Genomic DNA, 26,774 nt, shown 5'->3' on the forward strand with positions numbered 1-26,774 from the left:
TCTACTGAGGGGCATCTGGGTTGGTTCCATATCTTAGCTATGGAAAACAATGCTGTGATAAACATAGTTATGCTGGTAGCCTTGTTTGTGATTGTTTGGGTAAATGCCAAAAAGTGGGATTGCTGGGTCATAATGGGAGCTCTTTGTGGACTTCTGAGGAACCTCCATGCTGCTTTTCAAAGTGATTGAACAAGTTTACACTCCCACCAACAATGCAGTAAGGTTCCCTTCTGGCCACATCCCTTCCAATCCAGCATCTGTTGTTATTAGATTTCTTGATTATAGCCATTCCAACTGAGGTGAGGTGGAATCTCAATGTTGTTTTAATTTGCATTTCTTTTATGGCTAAAGAAGTTGAGCATTTCGTCACGTGTCTATTGGCCATTCTTACTTCCTTTTCAGAGAAGTCACTCTTTAAGTCTTTAGCCCACTTACTAACACAGTTGTTTCTTTGAGGATTTGTTGTTGGGGGATTTAATTTTTTGAGTTCTAAGTATATTTTAGATATGAAACCCTTGTCCGTTGCTCCCTATCCATGGGCATCCTATTGATCTTGCTAGCTATGTCTTTTGCCATGCAGAAGCTCTGCAGTTTCATGCAATCCCATTTGTCCAACCTTAAGAAGGTTTAATTTTTTGAGCTTATATTTTAGATATGAGGCCCCTGTCTGATGCATAACTAGTAAAGATCTTCTCCCATTCTGGAGGCTTTCTATTTATCTTGCCAACTATGTCCTTTGCCATTCAGAAACTCAGGGTTGGAGGAATATCAATATCAACCTTCAAAGTTTATCACAAAGTTGTACTAATAAAAAGTTTAGTACTGCCATAAGAATAGGCCTGAGGACCAATAGAATAGAATAGAAGCCCCAAAGATGAACTCTCAGACCTATAGCTACCTAATATTTGATAGGGGAACCAAAAACACAGGATGGAAGAAAAACAGCCTCTTCAGCAAATGGTGCTGGCAGAATTGACTATACACATGCAGAAAACACATGCAGGTCCTTATATATCACCTTGCACCAGAATGAATTCCAAATGTGTCAAAGACCTCAATGTAAGACTAGATACCCTGAAAATATTACAAGAAGGTATAGGGAAACACCAGGGCTCTTTAGCACAGGCCGAAACTTCTAAGTAAAGATCCAGAATCACAACAAATCAAAGAAAAACTAGATAAATGGGGTTGCATTAAACTAAAGAGTTTCTGCGTCATGGATATTCTGAACCAGCTAACTTGATCCCAGTTTGTAAGTCCAAGTTAATGCCACTATTTCCATCTCCTGAGTCCCCTTCCAAGTCCTCTAAGCATGAGTGACTATGACTGTGGGTGATTAGAGAGTCCTCAATAGAATGAACAGGAATTAACACTTGATTACATACTGCAGGACCCAGATGCCATTACTTTCTCAGAGACACAGTGCATTACATATCCCTGTGTATAAGCCAATAACTGTCAGTACTGGTGACCTAGTGTGTGTGATTTGTGGCAAGTGAGCCACTGAATTCACATGCATGACAGACTGCAAAGGCAGGAATATATAAGAGGGAAGAGCAAAAAGATTCTTAGATATTTGGACTGGCACAATCAGCCAGGCTGGGTGGAGACACCAGCAGCATTTCTACAAGCCAGGGGAAGACTACAGCACACAAGGGACCAGCTTGAATCCACAGGCCACCTTATCTTGTCATTCAGCAAATGTCTATCTGCTTCTTTTCAAATAATGAAGTGGACAGAGGTGTGCCATTTGTGCTCCAAATCCAATACTGTTAGGGGCAATGAGCCAACCTTCAAGAGGTTTATTCATTCTCCAAATCCATCCTGTGTATGAAATAAGCTGACATAAAGAGATTTCCTTTGGGTGGTTTGATTGGTTGGCTAGTCACAGTGCCTCTGAGATTGAAGGCAAATGCACACCACCTAAAATTACACTAAAAAGTTTTCCCAAAGACATCAGGTTTTGTCACAACTCTCAAATGTCTTGTGTGTATAAGGAATTAAAGTCAGAAATGTGACAATATTGTGAGGGTTAGAAATTGAATCTTCATATTAAATAAAGAGGCAGGAAATGAAGGCTCATAGGCCAAATAAAAAAGTTTTTTTTTTCATTTTAGTGTTGTCTATGACTGCTTTATCTCTATAATATTAAAAGTTCCATGGTGGTGACTGAGACACTTCTGGCTTACTAAGTCCAAAATACCTATCTAGCTACCGAACTCTCTGTTTCTTCATCTGTAAAATGGACAAAAATTAAGAACTTATGTAAAAAATAAGTGGTAATAAATGTGGAAATTTCAACCACAGTCAGTCCATGTCAGGATCTTTAAATGACTTCTTTCATCATGCTATTGTCCAGCCATATCGCTCTTTGACAGGTAAGAGAGACTACACACCTCGTTTTCCAGCCTCCATCCTGTTTCCCTCTTTATTTACCTTCATTTCACCCCACTCCAGGCTACAAGATAAGGAGAAAAATCATGTAGTAGTTTTAAAATTGGGATGTAAAATACATTCCTCTAAAATTTAATCTATTGAACATCTAAAGATATTTCTTGTTTTATGTCTTTCATAATCATCTGTTTTCCACGAAAACTTAGCCATGTAACATGGAATAGTATATGAAGAACAGTGACTCATTGTCTTCAATATACAGACTTCTTTTTCCAAAAGAAAATATTGTGTAGATGGTTTTAAATACTGCTTTTCTTGAAAAAAAATTAACAAAAAGCCCAGTTAAAAAATGATAGAGTGACATGAGACTATCTGTGAATTCTTTCCCATCATAAGGGAATAGTATTTTACATTTGTTAAAGGGAAAAGACATTTTGATTCTCATGACATTTCTCAACTACTTTCATATTAAGACTCTCACCATTTTTCATTTAGTGTTTCTCTTATCATCTCCTTAGCAGGCTTAAAATTTGCCTTGCAAAGAAGTTTAAATCCTCAGAATGGATTACAAAAAGAATGAATATCCCTAGAAAACCTAAACATGTTACAGCATTTAAATATTTTAATCAGAACTATTACAAGGTTCAAAACAGAGATTAAATGGTGTCAGTGCAGGGAGACAGTACATCTAGATGTAGCAAAACTTGTGTTACCTTTTCACCTTAGCCTCACCCAGCAAAGATCTGAGAATAGAGAGTGTCACATGTTTCCAATGTTCCTTTAAACCAAGTAACTAATTGATATGATTACAGCCCTGTTGGATCTACTGCTTTTGAGTTTGAGGCCAAAAGAGTTATTCTATACATGCTGAGGCAATGGGACAGCATTCTGATTCTGGATATTCATTCTGTGAGTATCACAGGATTTTGACTTGATTTGGCAGTATTTCCCCATGTGAGAATTTAAGAAGGCTGGGAGGGTTATTTTAGTAGATCGGAAAGCATGGCTTTTCCCCAGGAGATTGTTCTTCTAATCTATTTTGTGAAAAGAGTCCCAAATGGGCTCCTTTGGCTAAGAACATGAAGAGTTTCCATTGGGCCAGAGAAGTAAAAGGAATGGGAGGCCATTTAGGCAGACACCTGCAGTGGTAGCATTAGGTTAAAGGATCTCCTGGTATCTGCAGCTTGCTGCCTTGGTACTGGTACACAACCCATGAATCTGGAAGACTGGAGAATTCACCACAATTGTTAGAACCCAGATATCCAGGATAACTGTAGTGATAGAGTAATGGCATCTGGGAATTCTGATGATTGTCTTCCTTTCTAAGTGTAGGAACTTGGTTGAGTTATTTAGCCTGGCTTCTGTTTTAGTTCCCCATTTCTGCTCTCTCTCTCTCTCTCTCTCTCTCTCTCTCTCTCTCTCTCTATATATATATATATATATATATATATATATATATATACATATATATATATATATATATACGCCTCAAAATTTTTCAAAACATTTCAAGTAAACAAAGATGCAAGGATGTGGTACCAAGCATAGCACTATGCATAAAGCAAGTCCCAATATGACTTCTTCCTTCTTCATGTATCTAAGATCATAAACCTCAAATGCTTTAAGGAAACTATACAATTTCTTGGCTACAAGAGAAATTGATATTATAAAATTCATTATTTTCTTTATTCGTTGTTTAGGAACTACATTTAGAGAAATAAAAATTATGGTGTGTATGAAAAGGCTGTATGTGTTATGAATAGTCATCTGATTTTTAGCTCCATAGTCACAAGGATTCTCTGATAAATCATCCATTCCCAAACTGCTTGCATAAATATACTTTAAAAGCTGAGCACAGATGGCTCACACCTGTAATCCTAGCTACTCAGAAGGCTGAGATCTGAAAGTTACAATTTAAAGTCAGCCTGGGCAGGAAAGACTGTGAAACTTTTATCTTCGGTTAATAACTAAAGCAAAAAAACAAAAACCTTGAATTAGAGCTATGGCTCAAGTGGTAGAGCACTGCCTTTGAGAAACAGAGAGACACACACACACAGAAACAGAGACAGAAACAGAGAATGAGAGCTCAGGAACCACACTCAGGCCCTTAGTTCAAATACCAGGACTGGCAAAAAACAAACACAAATAAAAAGCACCTTTAATACTTTTTTTTTAAAAAAAAAAAAAAGGTAACATTAACCCAAAGACAAGAAAACAAAGAGAAAATAATAATGTTTAATAACGGAAGTATAGGAAGAAACAGGAGAGCAACTAATAGCAATCTAAGAAACTGATCCCCAAGCAGAGTGAAAGATGGAGCGACATGAAGGTGAACACTGAGGACAAGCTTTGCCTTTCCTGGAGACAATGAGTATGCTGAGGTGTCTGGCAAGAACAAAGGTTTTAAATCCTCAAAGAAACAACTGCCCAATAAATAAGTGGGCTAAAGACAAAGAGAAACTTCTCTGAAGAAGAAAGAATGATGGCCAATAGACACATGAAGAAATGCTCAACCTCCCTAGCCATAAAAGAAATGCAAATCAAAACAATATCAAGATACCACCTCACCCCAGTTAGAATGACAAAAATCAAGAACTCTAATAACAACAGATGCTGGAGGGGATATGGACTTCATTGTTGGTTGGAGTATAAACTCATTCAACCACTTTGGAAAGTAGTATGGAGGTTCCTCAAAAGACTACACATAGAGCTCCCCTATGAACCAGCAATCCCACTTTTGGGCATTTACCCAAATGTTTACAAACAAGACCACACTAAAGCTACCAGCACAACTATGTTTATTGTAGCATTATTTACTATAGCTAAGATATGGAACCAACCCAGATGCCCCTCAGTAGATGAATGGATCAGAATGAATGGCATTGCCCCATTTGTTAGGAAATGGAAAGACTTGGAAAAAATTATATTAAGTGAAGTAAGCCAGGCCCAAAGAAACATAGGTCCCAGGGTTTCCCTTATTTGCAATATCTAGTATATGTATGAGTCAAGCAGAAAAGATCAGATAAGGTGATGTTAGGGAAATGAACCCTAAGATATGTATTCAAATGTTTTTTTTTCTTTCATGAATTTGTTTCTAACGCATTTATAAGATTATTTCTTTGTTGCTTTGTATGTCCCTCCCCCACCGTATAACCCCTGCTTTCACTGTATTTGATGTCAGTATGATTTGTGGAGGGAAAGGGGGAAAACAAGTCATTTAAATAAGGATACAGGTGAACCCGTTGCAACAATGAGAAGTACAAGTTGTCATGTCGAAAATGAACTTCACAACTTTGGTGGTGGGGGGGGGAGCGAAGGAGGGTGAGGAGGATTGGGTGGGGGGGGCGCGGTGAGGATGGGAAGGGATGGGAAGGGGAAACAAAGGAGGAGGCTGTAATGCTTGATAAGAAATGTACTCATTATCTCGCCCATGTAATTGTAACCCCTCTGTACAGTATTTTCACAATAAAAATTAAAAAAAAAAAAAAAAAAGAACAAAGGTTTTGTGGGCACCTTGTGAAAGGGGGCTGAGTCTCAGCTGTAACTAGCAAAGTCTTGCCTGAGGAAATGAATGGCACTTCAGGGGTAAACACAAGGATGGCGCCTGGAAATGAGTGCCCTGAGAGCAGCTTTCCAAGGAAGTGTCGTGAGAAGAGAGCACTGTTTTACGGTTCCCCAGCTTTACGGCTTCCCAACTTTATGACTTTAATGAGCGTTAAGATAGTGTCGCAAAAGCACAGTGGCAGAAATAGTGCACTGGGTACAAGATGAGGTGAGGAGGGCAGGGCACAGCAGGACAAAGACCTGCCAGGTGGAGCCTTGGAAGGTGTCATCACAGAGCCCCTGACGCGATGCTGTCCGCACCGTGAAGCCAGGGAGTTAGCTTGCACAGCCATTTTGCCCATCAGTCTCACATTGGTTCTGTATTTAGCGTGTTTGTATTCATTCATTCTTTGTGTTTGAATGTGTTTGAAATATTTCACAGTGGTACCTTTTCAACCCTAAACATCACATAAGAGTTTTGTTTGTTTGTTTGTTTGGGGTTTTTTGTTTTTCTTGAGCTGCAGTATGGCTGTGCATTATGAGACTGCAACCTTCGCCTGGCCTGTAGCAAAGGAAGGCTGTGCCCTTCCCAGGGAAAAAGAGGCTCATTCTGTTTGGAACCTCCTCCATCTGGGAGATTAGATCCTATGAATCATTCTCTGGGGACTTCTGGAAATCTGGTTTGTCCCAGACCACAGGCAGCATGACAGGGTGCGGGTTTATTTCAGTGTTTTGACATTTGCAGCTCCAACTGAAATTGCAAAGGCAAATCAAGAAAGAAAAAGGAAAATAAAATATTTTTTTAAAAAAGAAAACAAATGGTTCATATCTTTTAAACATCTCATTCTGTCTGTGGTTCTGCCTATACATTTGAAATATTCTTTCCTCACTTCCCCCTTTCTTCTCTCCTTCCTCCTTCCTCTCTCAGGAAGGTCTAATTCCTCTTATGTCTGGCACTGTGCAAACCATAAAGAGATAGAAAGGTAAACAAAACAGGAATTTATCATTGCCTAAAGGCTTCCTCTAGGGAAAGTCACCATCATCAAACAAACTCAAAATTAAATATAATTACAAATTGGTTAAGCCTCTGAAGGCAGAGGACAGGGCATTTGATATGGAAACATGTTGGTAGAAAGAACAAATTTACATTTTGAAGCTAGAAATAATCTAAATGTTTCCAAATCTAAAGGACCCTTCCAAGTGTTTTATGTGACATACTAGCCCCTTGTTCATTATTTCCCAGAGGAAATTTTTAAAGTAAGATGATACCGCTTTCTCCTTCAATGTCCTCCCATACTTCCTATCAATCATAGGCTAAATTGTAATTTTCCATAATATAAAGAATTAAAGAATTTCTTTAAAAAGAATTGCATTCCCCATTAAAACTGCTTCTAGATATTTACCTTCTAGAGGAAGATTACAGGCTACTTGTGACAAAAATAAATGATATAGAGTCTATTTGATGGAGCTATCAGCAGCCTTTAAAGCAATCTAGAATTGGAGCAAAGCTATAATATTCAGAGCAGGATTAGAGAAATGAATAACTATAGAAGACTCTCCTAGTCCATCTTCATTTGCCATAACAAAATTCTTAAAACTGGGTACTTAATAAAGAAAATCTAGTTTAAGTCATTTACCGGTTGGATTATCTGGCTGGATTTTTAAATTTCCATTTTTAAAACTTAAAGTAGAAAATAATGGTTTACATTATGATATTTTCATATTTTCATTCGCATTTCTTTTTAACATCTTGAGCTCAAGTTTCATCCACTTTCCTGCAAATAACATGATTTTATCCTTCTTTGTGGCTGAGTAATACACCATTGTATATATAGTCATCTGTTGATGGGCAGCTATACTAATTAGCTAGTCTGAACTTAGCTATTGTGAACAGTGATGCTGTAAACATGGGTATATAAGTATCTTTATTCTATGCTGACTTTTGTCTCCAGGTATATGCCCAAGAGTGATTATGGCAGGGTTGTATGATAATTCTATTTAGTATTTTTTCTTCAATAAAATGGTTTGAACACAGGCCTTGAGCTTGCTAAGCAAGGGCTATACCGCTTGAAAACGTCCCAACCTTTATTTGCTTCAGTTATCTTTCAGTTAGTGTCTAAAGTTTTTGCCAGGCTGACCACAGATCATGATAATCTTACCTGTGATCTACTGACCATGATAATCTTACCTGTAATCTTACCTATGATCTATTGTTTGCCTGGGATCAATAGGAACATGCCACCATGCCCACATTATTTGTTAAGAGGGGTCTTGTTTACTTTTTTGCCCAGACTGATTAACTTTAAATCTCTAAAAACCAATCTCTAAAACTTTGTTCCTCACTTGGACTTCATGACATTGATTTCTATCCATCCACTTGAAATATTAACTACCCACTGTGTGATCCATATCAAAATTTTGAAAAACACTAAGAAGGTGACATGTGTAACCTGGCCTACTTCACCTGACCTACATTCAGCTTTTTCAGGAACCTCCATATTGATTTCCACAATGGTTGAGCTAGTATATATCTCCACCAACAGTTTTTAAGGGGTCCTTTTTCCTTATCATCACCATCTTTGTTGTTTGTGTTCTTGATCATGGCTATTCTAAGTGGGGTAAGATGGAATGTCAGTGTACTTTTGGATCACACAGACTTTTTGTGTGTATGTCATGGTCCTGTGGTTTGAACTCTGGGTCTGGGTGCTATCCCCAGGCTTTTATGCTCAACTCTAGTGCTGTACTGCATGAGCTACAGGTTCACTTCTGGGGTTTGGATGATTAATTTGGGAAAAGAGTCTCATGAACTTTCCTGCCTGAGCTGGCTTTGAACCATGATCCTCAGATCTCAGCCTACAGAGTAGCTGGGATTACATGGCTCCTGGCTGTCACACAGATATTCAAATCCTTATTTTGAGCTTTAAGTTTTCAGAGCAATTTTGAGATTAGGTGTCAGAAATATCAAACTATTTTATCCATACAATTATTTTTTTAAAAGTAGTTCCAAAGGTGACAAAGGTGGTAAATGATTATGATTAACAAACTTTATTTTTTTAAAAAAATCCAAATTACATTCAATGGAGACCAGGATTTAGGGGGGAAATAGTAGAGAAAAAGCCGAGAAGGGAAGGAGAGACCAAGTGCTGGAAGGAAAAAAAAGTGGAGGTAGAGAAAAACAGAGAGATCCTAAGGGAAAATGACATCTTAAAGAAGAAAAAGAGGGAAGAAATTTAAAACTCTGCCATTCACTTGGACTATATGCTATTAATTTCCATCAATCCTTTTTGAAGTGTTAATTTTTTCTAACTACCCAGTATGAGACCCATAACCCTTATTCGGAAAAATAGTTGTTCAAGATAGGCAAGTATGTTAGACATCTCTCTGAAACTAGCCTCTGGCTTACTGAGCAGTGTCTTTCATAATTCATAGGCACAGATCAGAAGAGTTAAAAGTAGCCCTGCTAACCTAGATATTTAAAGGCCAAAACCCATAGATTATAATATTTCCAGAGGTTTTATGTCCTTTATCAACCTTTTTCCAAACAGAATGGCTATCTAGCTACATGATCTGCCCCCAGATGATTAAATAAATTGTCATCTTAGCTTTATAGACATTGAATTGTATCTAAAGTCAGATTGATCATCTGGACTGTAATGCAGAAAGATAGAAAAGCACTTGCATTAGGTGGATTCAATCTAGTAACAGAGCAAAGCACCAAGCTGGCATGCCTTACAAATGTGTAGAATTGAGGTGACTGACAGCATAATATTTCAATTAAGCTGCACATAATTCCCTGTCCTTAGAATTGGGGCAGCTTACCTGGAAATTCATGTTCCCTTTTATTCTGAGAAAGGCATTGTTGCAAGCATGGCAGTCTCCAAAAGAGTTCTCCATGAGGCTGGTGTATTTTTTTTTTAGTGAGCCCTGTCTACATCTGGACATGAACTTTCAAACATGGTGGATGGACCAAACATACAGGGACCCAGCAATGAAAATAATTTATAAAGTCTGGAAGATGTTCAAAGGCAACACTAACAAAATGGGGCTGATAAATGATAAACTCAGAGAAGTGGCTGAGAGTAATTTCAATATTTTTTTAATTTATGAAAGGCTAAAGATGAACAACCACAAGAGTATACTTCTTCTTTTGAGAAAAAGGTAGTAGACAGATAGTAGCTGCAGGGAGAATATCAACTTACATTATGAGGAAAATTATATCAGGTCTCAATAGAAACAATGCCAACCTTGTGCTATGAAGCCCTGTCCTTATTTTGAGGAAAGAGTCCTATCTATTAGGCCTGAACTACAATTTTTCCTGCATGGAAACAGAAAGCAAACCAGGTAGTTTTTCTTAAACATGGAATCTCCAGGTTCACAGGGAACTTTGGAAGAACCACTTTATAAATAAGAACACCACTTTCAGTGATTGTCCAAGGTTATGCAAGTATTAAGCAGTCAGGTTGGAAAATTGCTCAAGTTCTGTCAACCTCCAGTCCATGGCTGTTTCTCTGTACACAAAAGTACCTCCTTAGTCTATTAACACCAAATACACCAAATCTCACCCCGTATCTAGATCCTTGGGGCAGCATTCTCATAGCTCTAGACTTTCTCCATACATCTGGCACTTCTGAGTGAGTTCAGAAACCCAAAGAAACTGAAAGGTTTTGCTGAAGCCAAGCTAACCTGTCATAAGCTACCAGCTCTGGGTGACTTGACTTTCAGGGCCACCATTGCCTTTCCCTTTTGACCAATATCTTCCTGCTTGCATTTGTAGGTTTCACAGCCGCAGCCTCTCTTGTGTCCTTGGCTTGGGCCCTGGCCTCCTACCAGAAAGCCCTGCGAGACTCTCGAGATGACAAGAAACCCATCAGCTACATGGCCGTCATTATCCAGTTCTGCTGGCACTTCTTTACAATTGCCGCCAGAGTCATCACATTCGCGCTTTTTGCGTCAGTTTTCCAGCTGTACTTTGGGATCTTCATCGTCCTCCACTGGTGCATCATGACTTTCTGGATCGTCCACTGTGAGACGGAATTCTGTATCACCAAATGGGAAGAGATTGTTTTTGACATGGTGGTAGGAATCATCTATATCTTCAGTTGGTTCAACGTCAAGGAAGGCAGGACACGCTGCAGGCTGTTCATTTACTATTTTGTGATCCTTTTGGAAAACACAGCCTTGAGCGCGCTTTGGTACCTCTACAAGGCTCCCCAGATTGCAGACGCATTTGCCATCCCAGCGCTGTGCGTGGTGTTCAGCAGCTTTTTAACCGGCGTGGTTTTTATGCTGATGTACTATGCCTTCTTCCACCCCAACGGGCCCAGATTCGGGCAGTCACCGAGTTGTGCTTGTGAGGACCCCGTCGCTGCCTTCTCCCTGCCTCCAGAGGTGGCCACAAGCACCCTCCGATCCATCTCCAACAACCGCAGTGTGGTCAGTGACCGCGATCAGAAATTCTCAGAGCGGGATGGGTGTGTACCCGTCTTTCAGGTGAGGCCCACGGCTCCATCCACCCCATCATCTCGCCCACCACGGATTGAAGAATCGGTCATTAAAATTGACTTGTTCAGGAATCGGTACCCAGCGTGGGAGAGACACGTGTTGGACCGAAGCCTACGAAAGGCCATTTTAGCCTTTGAATGCTCCCCGTCTCCCCCAAGGCTACAGTATAAAGATGACGCCCTCATTCAGGAGCGGTTGGAATATGAAACTACTTTATAAGACAAAGTGACTTGCAGGAGCCACAAGGTCCAGAGGAAGGGGTGACAGCAGGGCTGTGGCAATAATGACACTTCATCCTAGAGTAAGGCAATGAGCTGTAATGTCCTTAGTTTGACCATTATCATGATTATGGTTTGCTCTTCGGTCAGCTGACTGCCTGCTGCTGGTCTCCTTTCAAACCAGCAGCCCCAAGAGTCTCTAACTCCACCTGAAGGGGCCATGCAGTTTCATTTGACTGTGCTACCAAACTCCCCCTTCATAGTCTTGGAGTGCATCTATCAGAGGGTACTATTATTATGGAAAATTTTGTTTCTAAACAATAGGGTGTTTTGATGGAGTTAACTGATTTTTGCATAAATAGATCAGTCATATACATGCACTCACACACACACACACACACACACACACATACACACACTAGTCCTCTGTCAAATAGCTTAGGTGATTTTCCTGGATGCAAAGCACTGATTCCCACGGGGATAGAAGAACAAAGAAGAGAGAAAAAGAGAAAGATAATACATCCCTCAAGACTCCAGGAGAAATAAAACAGTACTGCTTAGAAAGGAATTCAGAAACCATTTTCTCATTTGGAAACTAATATTGTGTGTGAAAAAGCTATCCAGTGGACAGCAGACTCAAGTGTGTTTACACATGCATTTGCATTAATGGAACGGTTCATTTTCTATACATTTCAGGATTTGTTGTTAAGTTTTCAGTTGAGAACATCCTTTATGACAGAAATCCTATGCAGCACATGTATGGCTTTCAACAAGACCAAGGAGCTCAATAACTTTGTGATGTAAATTCAATGGTAACCACAATTCAGTATTCAATTGCAAAATTTTAATACATGCACAAAGAGGATAAGTTGGGGAGGGGGAAAAATGAAAGTCTGACTCCCACCTTGGAATGTGAGGACAGAACCACAGGGAAGGGCTATAACCTAATCTGTGTCTCGATGTAGAATACCAGGCTTCCTCTGTGTGTATGTGATTCCAGAAGATGCCATGCCATGTCTTTCTAGTGCCAAATTCCACCCAAACACAAAACTGTCTTGGAAGCCCCAACAATGGAGATTCAATGGTGGGAGCACCCCAAAAAATCAGACAAGAGAAAGAACAGTCATGTTCTCCACTGTGTATAGATTTACCCACTCCCCAATCCAAGGTCAAAGTGATGTATCTTCTAGAGGCTTTGGGACACATTTTAGTAAGTATGGAAATATTAATATGGGAATACTTATGAATATGCTATGAGGAAACCTTCTGAACTGATTGAGGGCTTATCACTCTCTCAGCTCAGATTTGTATTTGAATCATCTGTAAAGTTATACTCTTACAACAAGCTTCTGGGTTTTAAATACCTCCGTACAGCAAGTAAACGTCCCCTGCTTTCTGTTCTCAGTGTCCTTGGTCATGGTGCTTTTTGTTGCATTAAAAGTGCCGGTCAAACTTTGATAGTATTTTTTTATAGTTGGTGCAGAGTGGAATAACTCATGGATTATTTCAATATTTTTGTAATAAAAATATATAGGGTATACATATAGGCTTCATCACTTTTTTTATAGACCTGAAATCATTTCAAATACTTTAAGCATCATAATCACTTGAGATGTCAGAAACTGGTCCACCAAATCATCAGCTTGCCTCAGCAGATGGAAAACACTTGTCTCTTGCAAGATCACCTACTTTGCAAGTTGGTGCCCCCAGGAACCTGGCCAGGGGTGCTATCAGAATATCATGTGAAGAGAGAAGCTGCCTAAGTAGTAAGGGCTTGTCAAGACTGGCCATTGTTTCCCAGGAAAACAAAGGTATATATGATTACTCTCATTCATCCATTATAACGACCACAGTGGAAGCCGTCTTAAACTTCCTTCCCTGGTTTTATATGAACACAAATCATATTAAAGATTAGTCAAATCACCTTTAAAAAAACAGAAAAAAGAAGGAAAACAGTTTCACTTAATTATTCACTTATTTGGACTGTCTCAGTTATGATACTCAAGTTCTAGAGTCACCATCTGTACAATGGATATGTCATCCAGAGACCACTGTCCCCAAGATGGCAGCCACAGGAAATGACAGAGGGCTCCGCCTAGGACTTCTTTTGGTACAAAGCCCCAAAACGATATTTTTTAAAAAAGTCAATTTTTAACAGTAGATATATTTCTTTGTACACCATGATTTTGTTCTCCAAACAAGATTTCCACTAAACTATCCTAATCTTTTGTGGGGATGTGGAGACATTTCCTAACCACTGGCAAAGCTCCAAGAAGGCATCGTTCTGTCAGCGTGTGGGGAAAACATACCAGCCCCACTGTAGAAGTCATCCGTGTGGCAATTTCTTCACATTTGTGCAGAACCATGAGTTATTAGCTTCAGTAGTTCCAAGACAACTTTTAACTGATGATCTTTTGGAAGTTGAGTTTCTCAGTTGAACTGGACCTCTGACTCCATGAGTAGATAACAAATCACAGTATAATAATGTCAAGGAAAATAACCAAGACCAGGCCCGGCCCCTTCACTCTTCAGTCATGTAAGTGTGAAGTTACTTCTCAACTTGATCCCACAGGTAACAATGTTCAGAGTTGAAACTGTTACAATAGAAATAAAAGATAATGGTCTGGTCTCTGTCTCAGATTGGCAGACATGAAGGTGTAAGAGCTTTGCATTTTTCAGTCATTTCCCAAATATTATGAAAATTGTTACCCAATACACTTGAAGATTAAGTTTTAGTTAGTGATGAGTTCTTGGTTAAGGAAGTGATATATCCATCATGCCATAAATTTCAGCTTTCAAAATGCTGAAGCCACAGGATAGAGAAAAAGTGGCTTCCGAGGATAACCATGATTGAATCATCTCATATTGCTTTCAGATTTCACAAAACACACAGTGTATCAGACTGTTGTGCAAGGACACAGGCCCAGATAGGAAAGTATTAGGATTTAAAGCAACATCCCCAATGGACAAAAGAACAAAATTTGACTCCTAAAATTTCTGATGTTGAAGCCTTCACAGGGAGTAACTAGAGAATAATTCAGAAGAGATGAGTGACAAATGGGAACTCATTTTCCCCAGCCTGGGCTTCCTGTGGCCAACTCCAATTTGATGCCTTTAAAAGAGGGTCTGCTCTTAGCATTCATTCTTCACATAGGAACATGATGTTTTCTAAAAGAAAAATAATTGAATCATTTTACTTTCAAATTTTAATTTCTAAATGCATTGATATTTAAAAAATATGTTTATGAACATACTTAAATTGAACATATATTTATATTGAACACACATTTAAAGCTCTACCATGCTAAGTGTTTAAATGTTCAAGTGGAAGAAAATGGGGTTTTTTCCCACATATGTCAAAGCATGGTCCTTTAAAGTGACTGATACCCTTTAACTACTCTTTGCACATTTTCATTATCATACTTAACTATTGTCTAACCCAGTATCAATGACTTTGCACACACTCCATTACTATTCATTCACAATGAATGCTGCTAACCCAAAAAATGTAATAAATTCTCTTACCAACAGGTCAAGATAATGTAACTCAAGTGTTAGCAAAAGATAAAAATGCAAAGATAATTTGAAGAAAAAAGTAAATGAAGAATTTATGGTTATTTTCCAAAAGTCCCATTAACTTCACTCTAGAAATAAATAAAGTCATAGTGCTGTATGGTTATGAATGAATGGGTGCTGAGTGCTAGTGGTTTTCACTTATAATCCTCGCTACTCAAAATACAGATCTGAGCATCAAAGCCAGCCCAGGCAGAAAAATCCTATGAGAGTCTTATATCCAATAAATCACCAAAAAGCCAGAAATTGAGTTGTGGCTCAAGTAGTAGAGCACTAGCCTTTAGCAAAAAGTCTCAGAGACGGTTCCTGGCCCTGAATTCAAGTCCTAAGATTGGTGTGCAGGCATGTGCATGCACGCACGTGAACACACACACACACACACACACACACACACACACACACAAATGGGACTAGCTTAAATTAAAATGACTGTTGGGTTTGTTTGTGTGTGTGTTTTGTTTTATATCACACACTATTAATAAATAACTAAAGAAAAAAGTATATACTACACTCTAATACATTTAAAGTGGTATTATTGGCACATAATTTCTCAATGAGAAGCTTTGCCCTACTCAGATTTCAAAAAGAACCATGCTTACAAACTATGCCTTTAAGATTTCAACATAAGATATACCTATATATAATTACATTCCTCTTAACTTGAATGATCATGAAGGCCATTCCTTAAGGATCCCAAAACTCTTTTAAGAAACAAAATAGTATAGTTTTGTATCATTACAAAGTTTGTATCCCTACAAAGTTTGTAGGGGAGACAGTTAGATTGAGCAAAGAAAATCTCCAAGTCTGTGCAAGGTTACACATTTACCAAACTATGTACCAAACTATGTCATTGAGTGGAAGGAAGTTCTGACACAATGTTTAGACAAGAATTCAGAGACTTTTTTCTAATGAAACATTTTCTAGACTAAATATATGCTCCCTCACATTCTCCACTCATCTTTGCCATCAGCCATGACTCTTTCTATATAAAGCTCAGAGGAGATGCCTGCATTTTTCTATTTCTAAGGAGAATTCCTTAAAGCCTTTTTAAAAATAGCTCCGACTGTCTCTCAGAATCTAGCTCAGAGGCGGGGTGAGGTAGGGGATGACAGCACAACAGGACTGAGGTGATCCTTGGTCCCATTTCACTGATGGATACAGATGACTTCACATTTCTTTATCCAAAGCGATCCAGAGCTTGGCTTCCTCCAGCTTCTCCCATCTGACTGATGTTCAAGTATTACCATTGGCTAAGGATGAGCCAATTCCCTCTATGTCTTTTCTGAGGCGCTTACCCTGACCTGTATCCAGCTGTGAAATGATCTCAACTCTTCGGTGCTATCTCCACTTCTTGTTTGGACACCTGTGGGGCAGTGCCAGGCTACCACAGGGCTTTCTGTCAACACATGTCCTGTCTAGTAGCTTTCTTGAAAATGGGCTCAAGGAAAGACTCTCAAAATGTGCCTGTAACCAGCAGTCTCTACTGGATCATTACTCATGCTAAAGGAAAACTGCACAATGTGGGTGGAATTGTATAAAAACATAATGAGCCATTTAATTTTGCTAATTGTAGCAATTAGACCAACTCACAAGTAGCCTGCAGCAGAAAGCCAAATGGAAGAAATGGCAGACAGCCATGTGCCCATGGAAAAAAAGGGTTCAGAAACACTCTCCAGAGTGGTCAAGGTGTCAGGTTTTCCTGTCTATCTGTAGCTCTTTTTCTAGATTCCTAAAGAAAACATGAACTAATATATATATAATTATATATATACATACATACACACACACACACACACACACACACACACACACACACACATATATATATATATACATGCAGTGATCTAGCCCAGAAATACAAAAGTCAGCAAACCTGGTGGACAGCGTTCTGCTGAGTATTCCTAAAACATCAATTCAATTTGCAAAAATGTTTTTTATATTTTACTGGCAGAGACTAGATCAGAAACAACTGGATTCTTGCCTTGGTTATTTTGTTTGCAGTTTCATTCTTTTGGTAGTGTTTTTAAACCTAGGGCCTCATGTGTGGTAGGCTGGTGCTCTACCACTTGAGCCACATCTCTAGCCCTCTATTCCAATACCAATAGCATGACTGAAAGATTCTTATGTACCTAGCCTTGTGTTAACAAGCTGTATTGCCATGACCTTGTCTCAACCTTACAAACATCTATGAGTTAAATATCATTTCCAGGTGATGAAACTTGAGCTCAGAGCTGTTGAGCAACTTGCCAAAGGCTCCACAGCTAGGGAAGAGCCAAGCTGAGAGTTGAGCCCAACTTCTAAGAACTGAAAGACCTTCTAGAAGACCAATGAATATTCCACCAAAATCAATTCCTCATTTTGCAAATCTTCGGAGGAAACAGAATCACTTTCTCACAATCAGAGTTTTTCAAGAACATTTTGTTTTTTGTTTTAAAGTCAAAGATGTCTTCTAAAATGAGAAACTAAAAGCAAAGTCGGTGATGAGAAATGGAAGTCTATCACTTGTTACTGAGTTTACTTCAACTCCAGAGGCAGATCAGTGCTGTACCTCATTCCAGCAACCATTCTGTGTGATACCATCATCCAGTTAGGCTGACTGAAAATAGCTAAAGCTGCTACTTATTTGGCAAGTGGGGGAAGGTAGGGAGGGAGAGAGAAGGAGGGAGGAAGGGAGGGAGGGAGGGAAGAGAGAGTTGGAAGGAGGAAGAGGAACAGGGAAGGAAAGAAGGAAGGAAGGAAGGAAGGAAGGAAGGAAGGAAGGAAGGAAGGAAGGAAGGAAGGAAGGAAGCAAGGAAGGAAGCAAGGAAGCAAGGAAGCAAGGAAGCAAGGAAGGAGGGAAAGAAAGTTGGCTCTGAAATGACGTCATTTTTATATTCCATTGCTATTTTTCCTAAATTTTATTTAGTATCTTTCAGGTCACACAGTGTAACATTTAAGAGAATTAGCGCAAATCATCATATAAGTCTAGAAACCTTAAGTTGAAGGGTTAGATGCAAGAATATAGCAAGCATTTATCAAATACTAGTTGAATCAAGTGATAAAAATAATTGGTGCATTCTTTCCCTTCTCTCTTTAACTATATAGCCTATCTGCAGGTCAATAAGATGACAGAGTTGTAACCAAATTGGTGATGTCCTTGAATATGAAGTTGTGTGTGTTGTTTGAACTGATGCTAAAAAGGTAGCAAATAATAAACCAAAAAACTTTCTTGACCCTGGTGTTCATTTTTTTAAATCTTCAATGTCAATGTGAATGTAATGCATTAAAGTAATCCTCTACCTTCCCCCCACTTGGATTTGATGTAACTAGCTATTTGGGAACCTATGTTAAGCCAGAGGTTACTAATATTTACAGAATATAACAGCTAAGATAAACCTAAATGTTGTTTATCATTTTTATTTTAGATATGAGACCATTTATACTCAAAATGTTATCAAAAGGTAAATTTGTAATCAGCATTGTACACTGTTGAGCCTCATCTTTCACCCATTTTTCGTGACCTCTGTGACAGGAAGCTTAATGGTATCATTTTTAGTGACTAGATCAGTTTTCTGACTGTGTCTCTACATCTTCTACTCCAACATATTGCTATATCTCTTCTCACTATATTTAATTCTGTACTGACACAATAAACAGAAGATTTTTCCAAGATTATCCTGTAAGCCTCACAATAAACAATCACCACACACAATGATAAGCATAAGGTGATGATATAAATGAGAAAATAAATAAACATTAGATGACTGCCAATAAAGAGAAAAGCAAGTTTATAACTTTTTTTATAACTCTCCAACAGTAAAAGTTTTTGAATCAAAATCACAAAGCAACAACAAAAAATGAAATACTCCCTTGGCACATAGTATTTGACTCTAAACCATCGTCTCTGAATTATCTCTGGAGACAGACCGAGAATTCTTTCAAGGAAAAGCATGGTCTTAGACTTCTAAGAGTCTCAAGTTTTCCAGTAAGTCACTATCTTCTAGGATAGGAGCCTTCTCCAGCACATACAGGCTCTCTCCAACATGGTAGTTATTTAGAAATAAACGTCCCTATGAATCTAAGGTCTTCTAATTTGGGAGGTCATGTTAAAGCCACACTCCCATGTCTAAGGTAATATTGTACTACAAAATACAAAAGGAGAAAAGACAACCAGTTGTAGTCTCCTTGTGGATATTCATACCACATCGTTCCTTCATTATGGTCCAGAGTGTTTGATTTCCCACCCATGTCAGGAGCATATAGCGAAAAATCACTATCAACCTGAATAACTAAATCTCAGTAAGTGAAATCATTCCAGTTAGGTGATGTACAGACCATGTGCCAAATTTTTTTTCTTTTTTCTTTTTTTCTTTTTTTGCTGGTCCAGGGGCTTGAACTGAGGGCCTGGGCATTGTTCCTAAGCTTTTTTCCTCAAGGCTAGAGGTCTACCACTTGAACCACAGCTCTACTTCTGTTCTCACTGTTGTTGTTGTTGTTGTTGTTGTTTGTTTGTTTAGTAGCGATAAAAGTCTCACAGACATTTATTTCTGCCCAGGCTGGCTTCAAACCTCCATCCTCCGATCTCAGCCTCCTGAATAGCTAGGATTCCAATGGCATCAGCCACACTGGTGCCTAGGCAATGTGTTAATTTTTAGAAGCACAGGATAATTGAAGAAGTTTTTGGTGCATCTCAGTAAGCACTAATGAAAGACTTAACAGCACAATGTTGGTATGTTCAGACAATGTTTGTTTAGGTTCAGGCCAACAGTTCCCCAGGCTTTTGGGAATGATCACCATTTCAGCTATCAGACACAAGAGGAGGCTTGGAGTTATTGAGAAAATGTTTGCAGAGCAAAGATCATGCTTAACATCAAATCAACATCAAATTAGTTAATCAAAATAATAAGCAAATATTATCAACACAGTGGCAACACAAAATTTTCTCTGTGCAATTATTCAAGCCTGTCACCTACTCTGTTATTAGAATTTCAGAAAATATGAGGTTTTGTGTTTTTATTATACTTCCATCTACCAAATTAAGCAGGTTGGCCCTTTTCTTTCTCTACTGCTTCATTTGCATTAAAATGGAATTAATCAAATTCTTATTTCAAGGGCTGCAAATAGGAACAAATGGAGATGTTATGTTTAAGCTAATTTAATTTAACTGTTGTAGTGGCCTTCTGGCATGGCATTGTATCCAATCAACACTTTTAATTATTTCAAATTAATTCATTATCAGTAAGTTCTAAGACACCCCTAAGTGTGCTGAAATATATTTTGAATTTTTCTCATTGTAACAAACTCCTGTTTTCATTACAAACCCGTAGAATATGTCTTAGTGAACAGGAGAATTTCAATGCATTATAATTCTGGAAAGGAATCCTTGCATTTCAACGTGCTAGGCATTGCTTCCTACATTCACATAGCAATTAAACTCTGACCTGTGGTTTTCTATGGATTCACTGTGGTTTCTTATTCTGTTCAAAATGGGACAAATAGAGTACTATCCAGTAACCAAAGGAGACCTGACAGCTCATGCAAGAATTGTCATTTTATATCCTCCTTTCAAAGAACTAAAATACTCAACTTCCCTTATTAACCTTCCTAATGTGTTGTGCATAAAAAGAAAGTAGGTCTCGGAGGCATGTTTCAAGGGCTGGGTGAAACATTTTCCTTCATCTGAATCAAAGGTCTGCTACTTGGTGAAAAGAAATAAATCTATCCCAAGAATGGGGAAGAGGGGCATGAGCCAGTCACACTCAGCAATAGTCAGGACTGTCACAAAACTGCAAATTGCTGATGTTATCGACTCCTTTCTTTTTTTACAGAAACATCTTGGAACTTGTCAAGTTTTACTGGAGGTGATTTGCCCTTCATTAATTCAACAGACACTTTAATCTTGCAAATTCTTGACTTGTAATATTGTAATCAAGCTACTGCAAGGGGACATTAATCAATTAGTAGACAAGGAGCACTAGGTTCAACACCGTGCCATGATGTGCCCAGGCCTAAGGAGAAAGACTTCTTGAAATAGGCCTATTAAAAAAAAAAAAGCTAACTGGTTCTCAGCACTGATGCTACAAATAGAATACTCATCCTCTCCCTTTGTTTTTGCCAGTAGGCAATGCTCTAAAAAGAATAAAAGGTAATAATAATAACAATGTCAATAGATTCCTAGGAGATTGTCTAGTTCAAAGAATGGTATAAATTGTGGAGACTTGCTTCAATGGGAAATGAAACAAAAGTCACTGTCACCTGTTTAATAACTGATCTGAGTACGATTGCTGCCTTTACATCATTTCTTGAGATTATAACTGTCAACATTGTAATAATGTATTTGAAAGCTTGAGTTTATCATTGTTTCAGAGGTCAAATCTGCAAGGGGGTAGCTTTGAATAACTTTATGCTTGCCTTTCTAAGTAGTGACATTACCAGTCCCAAACTCTTACCCTTTTCTATGTGGAACTGACTGTCCTCATTGCTTCTTAGATCCAGCTAAACCTTAGTTATCAGCCTAAAGATCACCAATCAAATATTCTTAATGTTTATATATTCATTTAAATGTAAACCAGTGGTTTCCAAATTTAAAACCATAGTTCTTTCCCACTTCAATATTTTTCTAAATAAAGATAAGAATGAAGCTTCCAGAAGTTAGCAAAAACAAGTTTTGGAATTGAAAACAGTTTCACAATATGCAAGAGAGTAATGTGTCTTCATAAGGTTTTTTTTGGTTTGCTTTTTTTTTCAGTCTACCCTTTTTTTCTTTTTTCTTTCCTTTTAATTTTGTGTGCCAATACTAGGGCTTGAACCCAGGGCCTGGACGCTGTTCCTTAGCTTTTTTTGCTCAAGGCTAGCACTCTACCACTTGAGCCACAGCTCTGCTTTCTGGCTTTTGGTGGTTAATTGGAGCTAAGAGTCTCACAGAGTTTTCCTACCTGGGTGAGCTTTGAACCACGATCCTCAGATTTCAGCCCCCTAGAAGCTAGGATTACAAAGTATAAGCCACTACTGCTCTGCTTTCAATCTATTCTTTTGATATCAATTTTAACTATTAGCTCTAGGTGAACAAGTGGAAATTCTCAAATATATCCACTAAGCAGTTCAGAAGAAAAATAAGAGCAGAAAGAAACAGGGATCATTTTTCTTGTGTCTCAGAGATGTTGTCTCTTTCTTAATCACCTACACAACTATTTCCAAGAAGTTTCAAGAGCAACTGAGTGACACTGCCAGGGAGCAGGGCTAATATCACACATGACAAGCCAGCTTTCAGACCTAAGCACTAAAGTGGCTTACCATCATGTGACTTATTTTCAAGTGCCAGACAACAAATACTAGCAATTTGAAGAAAATGTTCATTTCCTAAGTTCCAGAGCCAAAGATAGGCACAAAGATACTGTGTACTATGTAATGAGTTGGTTGACTGTGGAGCTACAGGAGCAATAAACAGTGATCTTCCACAAGCCTTGAGTAAGAAGGCCCCCAGTGATGCTGCGTGTTGTGACACAGGGTTTCTATTAATGTAGAGGCCCAAGGATAGTGATAAAGAGAAGTCTTGTCCATGACTCATCAAGAATAGTTACTTTTATTTTTACAGAGCAGAGATTTGAAATAGTCACTGCCATTCTGTAACTGTGACAGCAAACATGATATCTTCTGAAAGATTGAGGCCTGACAAAAGTGGGGAGAGGAAAGAGGATGTGGGTGGTGACATATCTAAGCTTGACTCTCTCCCTAAGGAAACTCACTCTGGGACAATTTTCCTTATTACCTACCACTCACCCTTCTCTGCACTCCAGGAACTTCTAAGCATAATAAAACCTAGTATTTTAAAGTACTGTAAATCACTCTTGCTTGTTCAACAGGAACCATTTGATCATTCCTCTTTAAGATTCAGGGTGACCACAGCCTTTACTCATTGACCCATTGAAAAATACGTCATAATAGAGCAGATCATTTGTGTTCAAATTCATCCAACCAGATTTACCAGTGTTAGAGTGTCTCTGAAGCATCGCTTGAGTCTTGAATCACTTAGTCTGTGTAGCTACTCCCAAATTAGAAAAAGAATTCTTGCAAGAGTGATTTTCAGTTTAGAAAAGTGAGCAGTTAAGCAATTTTTCAACATAGACAAAAACCACTCGACCATCAATAGCCCTAAAGCTCTGATTCTTTTCCCCATGGCGACATTTCTTTTCATTTGTGAGCTTTTGACATTTTCCAGATCACTGATAAACCATTTTCACTCAACCAAAGTAGACATGATAGAATTATTAAACCATAAAGACTGTCCAGGTAAATGCAAATATCCCAATGATAAGTAAAGAAATAGGTCACTGAAGTAGGGCCTTTGGTCTTCATGATGTCAAACAACTCTATGCTAGCTCAAAGAGTCCAGATATTTGAAACATACCATTTTTCCATCTAATTGTGTTGCCTAGACAGAAAAACTGCTCAGGTTGTTAAGAATATTGTTAGGGGTAATGGAATTGAACTTTCTTGTTTGGCCATGATGGCTGGTGATGTTCTACTGCTAAAAGTCTCTTTGTTGTGCAAAGAGAAATAAATAACGCAGAGCAAATGTTATCTGATTTTTATTTACTTTTGGCAAACACATGAATAGAAAAGGTTGGAGGGCTCTTTTTCTACACCTATTTGACATTTCCTTCATGCTCTTTCTAGGCAAGCAAGCTAAATCATGCAGCCTTGGCTACTTTCATCCTTTTATCATTGCTTTTCTGCTGTTCATACTTCTGTATCATCCACAAAATCTACTTAACAGAATGGTTCAAAGGAAATACAAACCGGTTATGGTTGTATTGTTCACACAAACATTTTCAGTTTTCCTTGTTACACCTCATGAGCTAAAAACAAAATATTGGTTTAAATTCCTGGATACACTTATTTCATGGTGAATTGTATAATATCAATAGAAAGAAAAGGCTACTTTTTCACAAATCAACCAAAATACACAACTTTAGAGTTTGGCTTGCTGGTGTCATTCCCATTGTTGAGTACTAACTGGTTACTGTGACTATTGAATATTAGTGTTTAGTTATTTGGCCCTGTTACAATTCCCCAGAAAAAGTTGAAATCAAAGGAAACTCACCTTCTGGAAGGGAAGCTTGGAAAGGTCATACTAACCCTTATAACTCATGACTAATTGTTGACGTTTCTTCCTTGTACCACCAGAAAGTTGATATTGTTTCTTCTGGTTTAGTTTTGGGTTGATGAACATGTAGATTTCCTCAAGTTGTATGCTTACCTCATGTACTGATCTAATGCTTGGCAGAAAAAAAAAAACACCACACAATCTGTTCAGACCAATTTTCTTTTAAGAGTATTTGTAATGTAAAACTTGTCCAGAGGCAATGACTCTACAGACTACAGAGTTGCAGAAGGTATTCAGTTATGCCAAGATCTGGAGGGATTTCCAAAGACAAACTAGATGTGTTCAAGGGCCTTAGATAGTGACACTTTTTGGAGTCCCCTGTTCTCTGAACATCCAATGGCTTCCCCTTGTGTGATAGCATGTGCTGTGCTGTTTTGTAGGCCTCCTCTGGAGGGCAGGCGGTGAGGATGCAGCACAGATACTCATGATCATAACTTTCCCAACCAGCTGATGTGTGCCCTGAACTAATTTCATTTTACTTGTGATTGCTTTACTTCCCTGGATCTTTGATTCAATCTTTTTACCTTCCTGTTAATGACAGGATGTTTAGTTGATTTGAAAAGAGAGATGTCAATCCATTGGCAGCCACAGAAATATTAGTCTTTTTTGTTGTTGTTCCCTTTGGTTATGAGATCATAAAAAAATCCCTGTGTTTGAATATAATGACGACCATAAATCTTCTGACATATATTGTATGAAATGATATCCTCTGACACTATGGAGCATAGATTTTTCTGGATGCAGGAGGGTGAGGGTCATGGCCTAAGGATGGGAACAAAAGAACCAGGAATCTACTGCTACCTGAGTCCTATTCCCTGCTTCAGCCTCAGAAATTCACACTGGCCTCATTTTTCCTATATGTAGAAGAGAGTGGATACTTGCTTAGCTACCTCCTAGGGAGCTGGGAAGACAGGAGAGCTGATAAAGTACCTGAGGCTAAAAAGTACCTGAGGCCTTAGTGTCAGAACTGCTTGTAGCACAGGGGATAGACTAAGAAAGGGGCAGGCAGTCATCTGAGGAGCACAACAACAACAACTAACCAAGCAAAGAATCGAATTATTCTTAGTCACTGACTATAAATTTTAAAATGTCCCTTTAAAGGTTTATATGGAGTTTTTTAAATGGTCAGTTTTTTAATTAGAAAATCAATTCCTTTCTTACCCACATCATGTAGATGGACCATTTTCCTCTTAATCAAACTGAATTTTGTTAAATATTTATTTAAGTGCATCCAGAAACTTTGGCTCTTCCTGATGCCTGAGAACTCTGCATGCCTGATCCCCAAATTATATTTTATGACACTACTGTGTGGCATACCCAGTCCAGTACTAATGATATCAACTGTATTGTAAAAAACACTCCTGGGGAGGAATCCTTAGCAGATATGATTAAAAAATCAGAGTTTTGGTCTAAATTTCCATTTTCTTTTTATTTCCAAGATTATATATATATAATCTTAAATATATATATATATATATATATATATATATATATATATATATATATATATATATATCCCTTTACAACCTAATAGAAGGATATAAGACCTTGTTCTTGCTTGAATCTCCTTAGATGATGCATTTTGTGACTTTGTCTTAAATATTTCAGAAAGGTCTTTACAAAAGGGCTTCAGTAATGTATGGATATCCAGGAACATTCATTTGCAGAAGTGTGAATTCTAATAAAGGACCAGCGAGATAGATGGTAGAAAAGCAACCTGCACAACTTTCTAATGTAACATGTTTTCTCTTGCTTAAATGATTAAACCTGAACAGAGCTAACTTGAAATAAGATTTGGGAATTATAAATATTTGTAGTTTTTTACTCATTGAGCCAATATGTAGGAACACACTCATGACATGATACTAATGATAGTGTATTCTTGATGTGGTTTCATGAAGCAAAGTTGCTGTATACAAATATAGATATTGTACCAATATCTAATAATTATATTCCTTTGTAAAAAGAACAAACAAGGGGCTGGGCACAAGACCTTTATTCTTATAATCCTAATCTCAGAAAACTGAGATCCAGAGGAACATGGTTCAAAACCAGCCCTGGCAGAAAACTCCATGAGACTCTTTCTTCAAAGTAACTAGCAGAAACCAAGGCTGGAAGTATGGCTAGTGGTAAAGCACTAGGTAAGCAAGCAAACTGAGGAATTCATATATATATATATATATATATATATATATATATATAACATACATGTATATGTACATATACATGAATTAATTGTTTAGAAAGCTTACCTTGAGGACTGGGTTTAGAATCATGTCATGCATGGAACTACTATAGCATTTATATTCAACATACTCTACTCTGGCTTCTCAACTCTAACTACCAATTTTAAATTTTCAAATTGGTTAAACATTCTAATGCATGATATTAGGCTTTCT

General features: G+C 38.1%; 1 protein-coding gene across 4 annotated transcripts in view; it reads left to right on the forward strand.

Annotated features, from left to right (window-relative positions):
• Xkr4 (XK related 4) overlaps nucleotides 1-25,841 on the forward strand; it is a 439,579-nt gene extending 413,738 nt beyond the window's left edge. Inside the window, exons 3-4 of one of the 4 annotated variants that reach the window (XR_011365629.1) lie at nucleotides 10,712-14,193; nucleotides 21,038-25,841. Coding sequence is in view for 1 of the 4 variants with exons in the window: in XM_069990739.1 (XP_069846840.1) it covers nucleotides 10,712-11,658 (947 nt within the window). In the remaining 3 variants the exon portion in view is untranslated. Of the gene's footprint in view, nucleotides 1-10,711; nucleotides 17,862-21,037 lie in introns of those variants that run through there. The other 3 variants (XR_011365630.1, XR_011365628.1, XM_069990739.1) reach the window with 3 other exon arrangements.
• The last annotated feature ends 933 nt before the right edge of the window (nucleotides 25,842-26,774 follow it).

Source organism: Dipodomys merriami, unplaced genomic scaffold (genome assembly GCF_024711535.1).
Source record: "Dipodomys merriami isolate MVZ:Mamm:240054 unplaced genomic scaffold, mDipMer1.0.p SCAF_4, whole genome shotgun sequence".
In the NCBI taxonomy this organism is placed as follows: Eukaryota; Metazoa; Chordata; class Mammalia; order Rodentia; family Heteromyidae; genus Dipodomys; species Dipodomys merriami.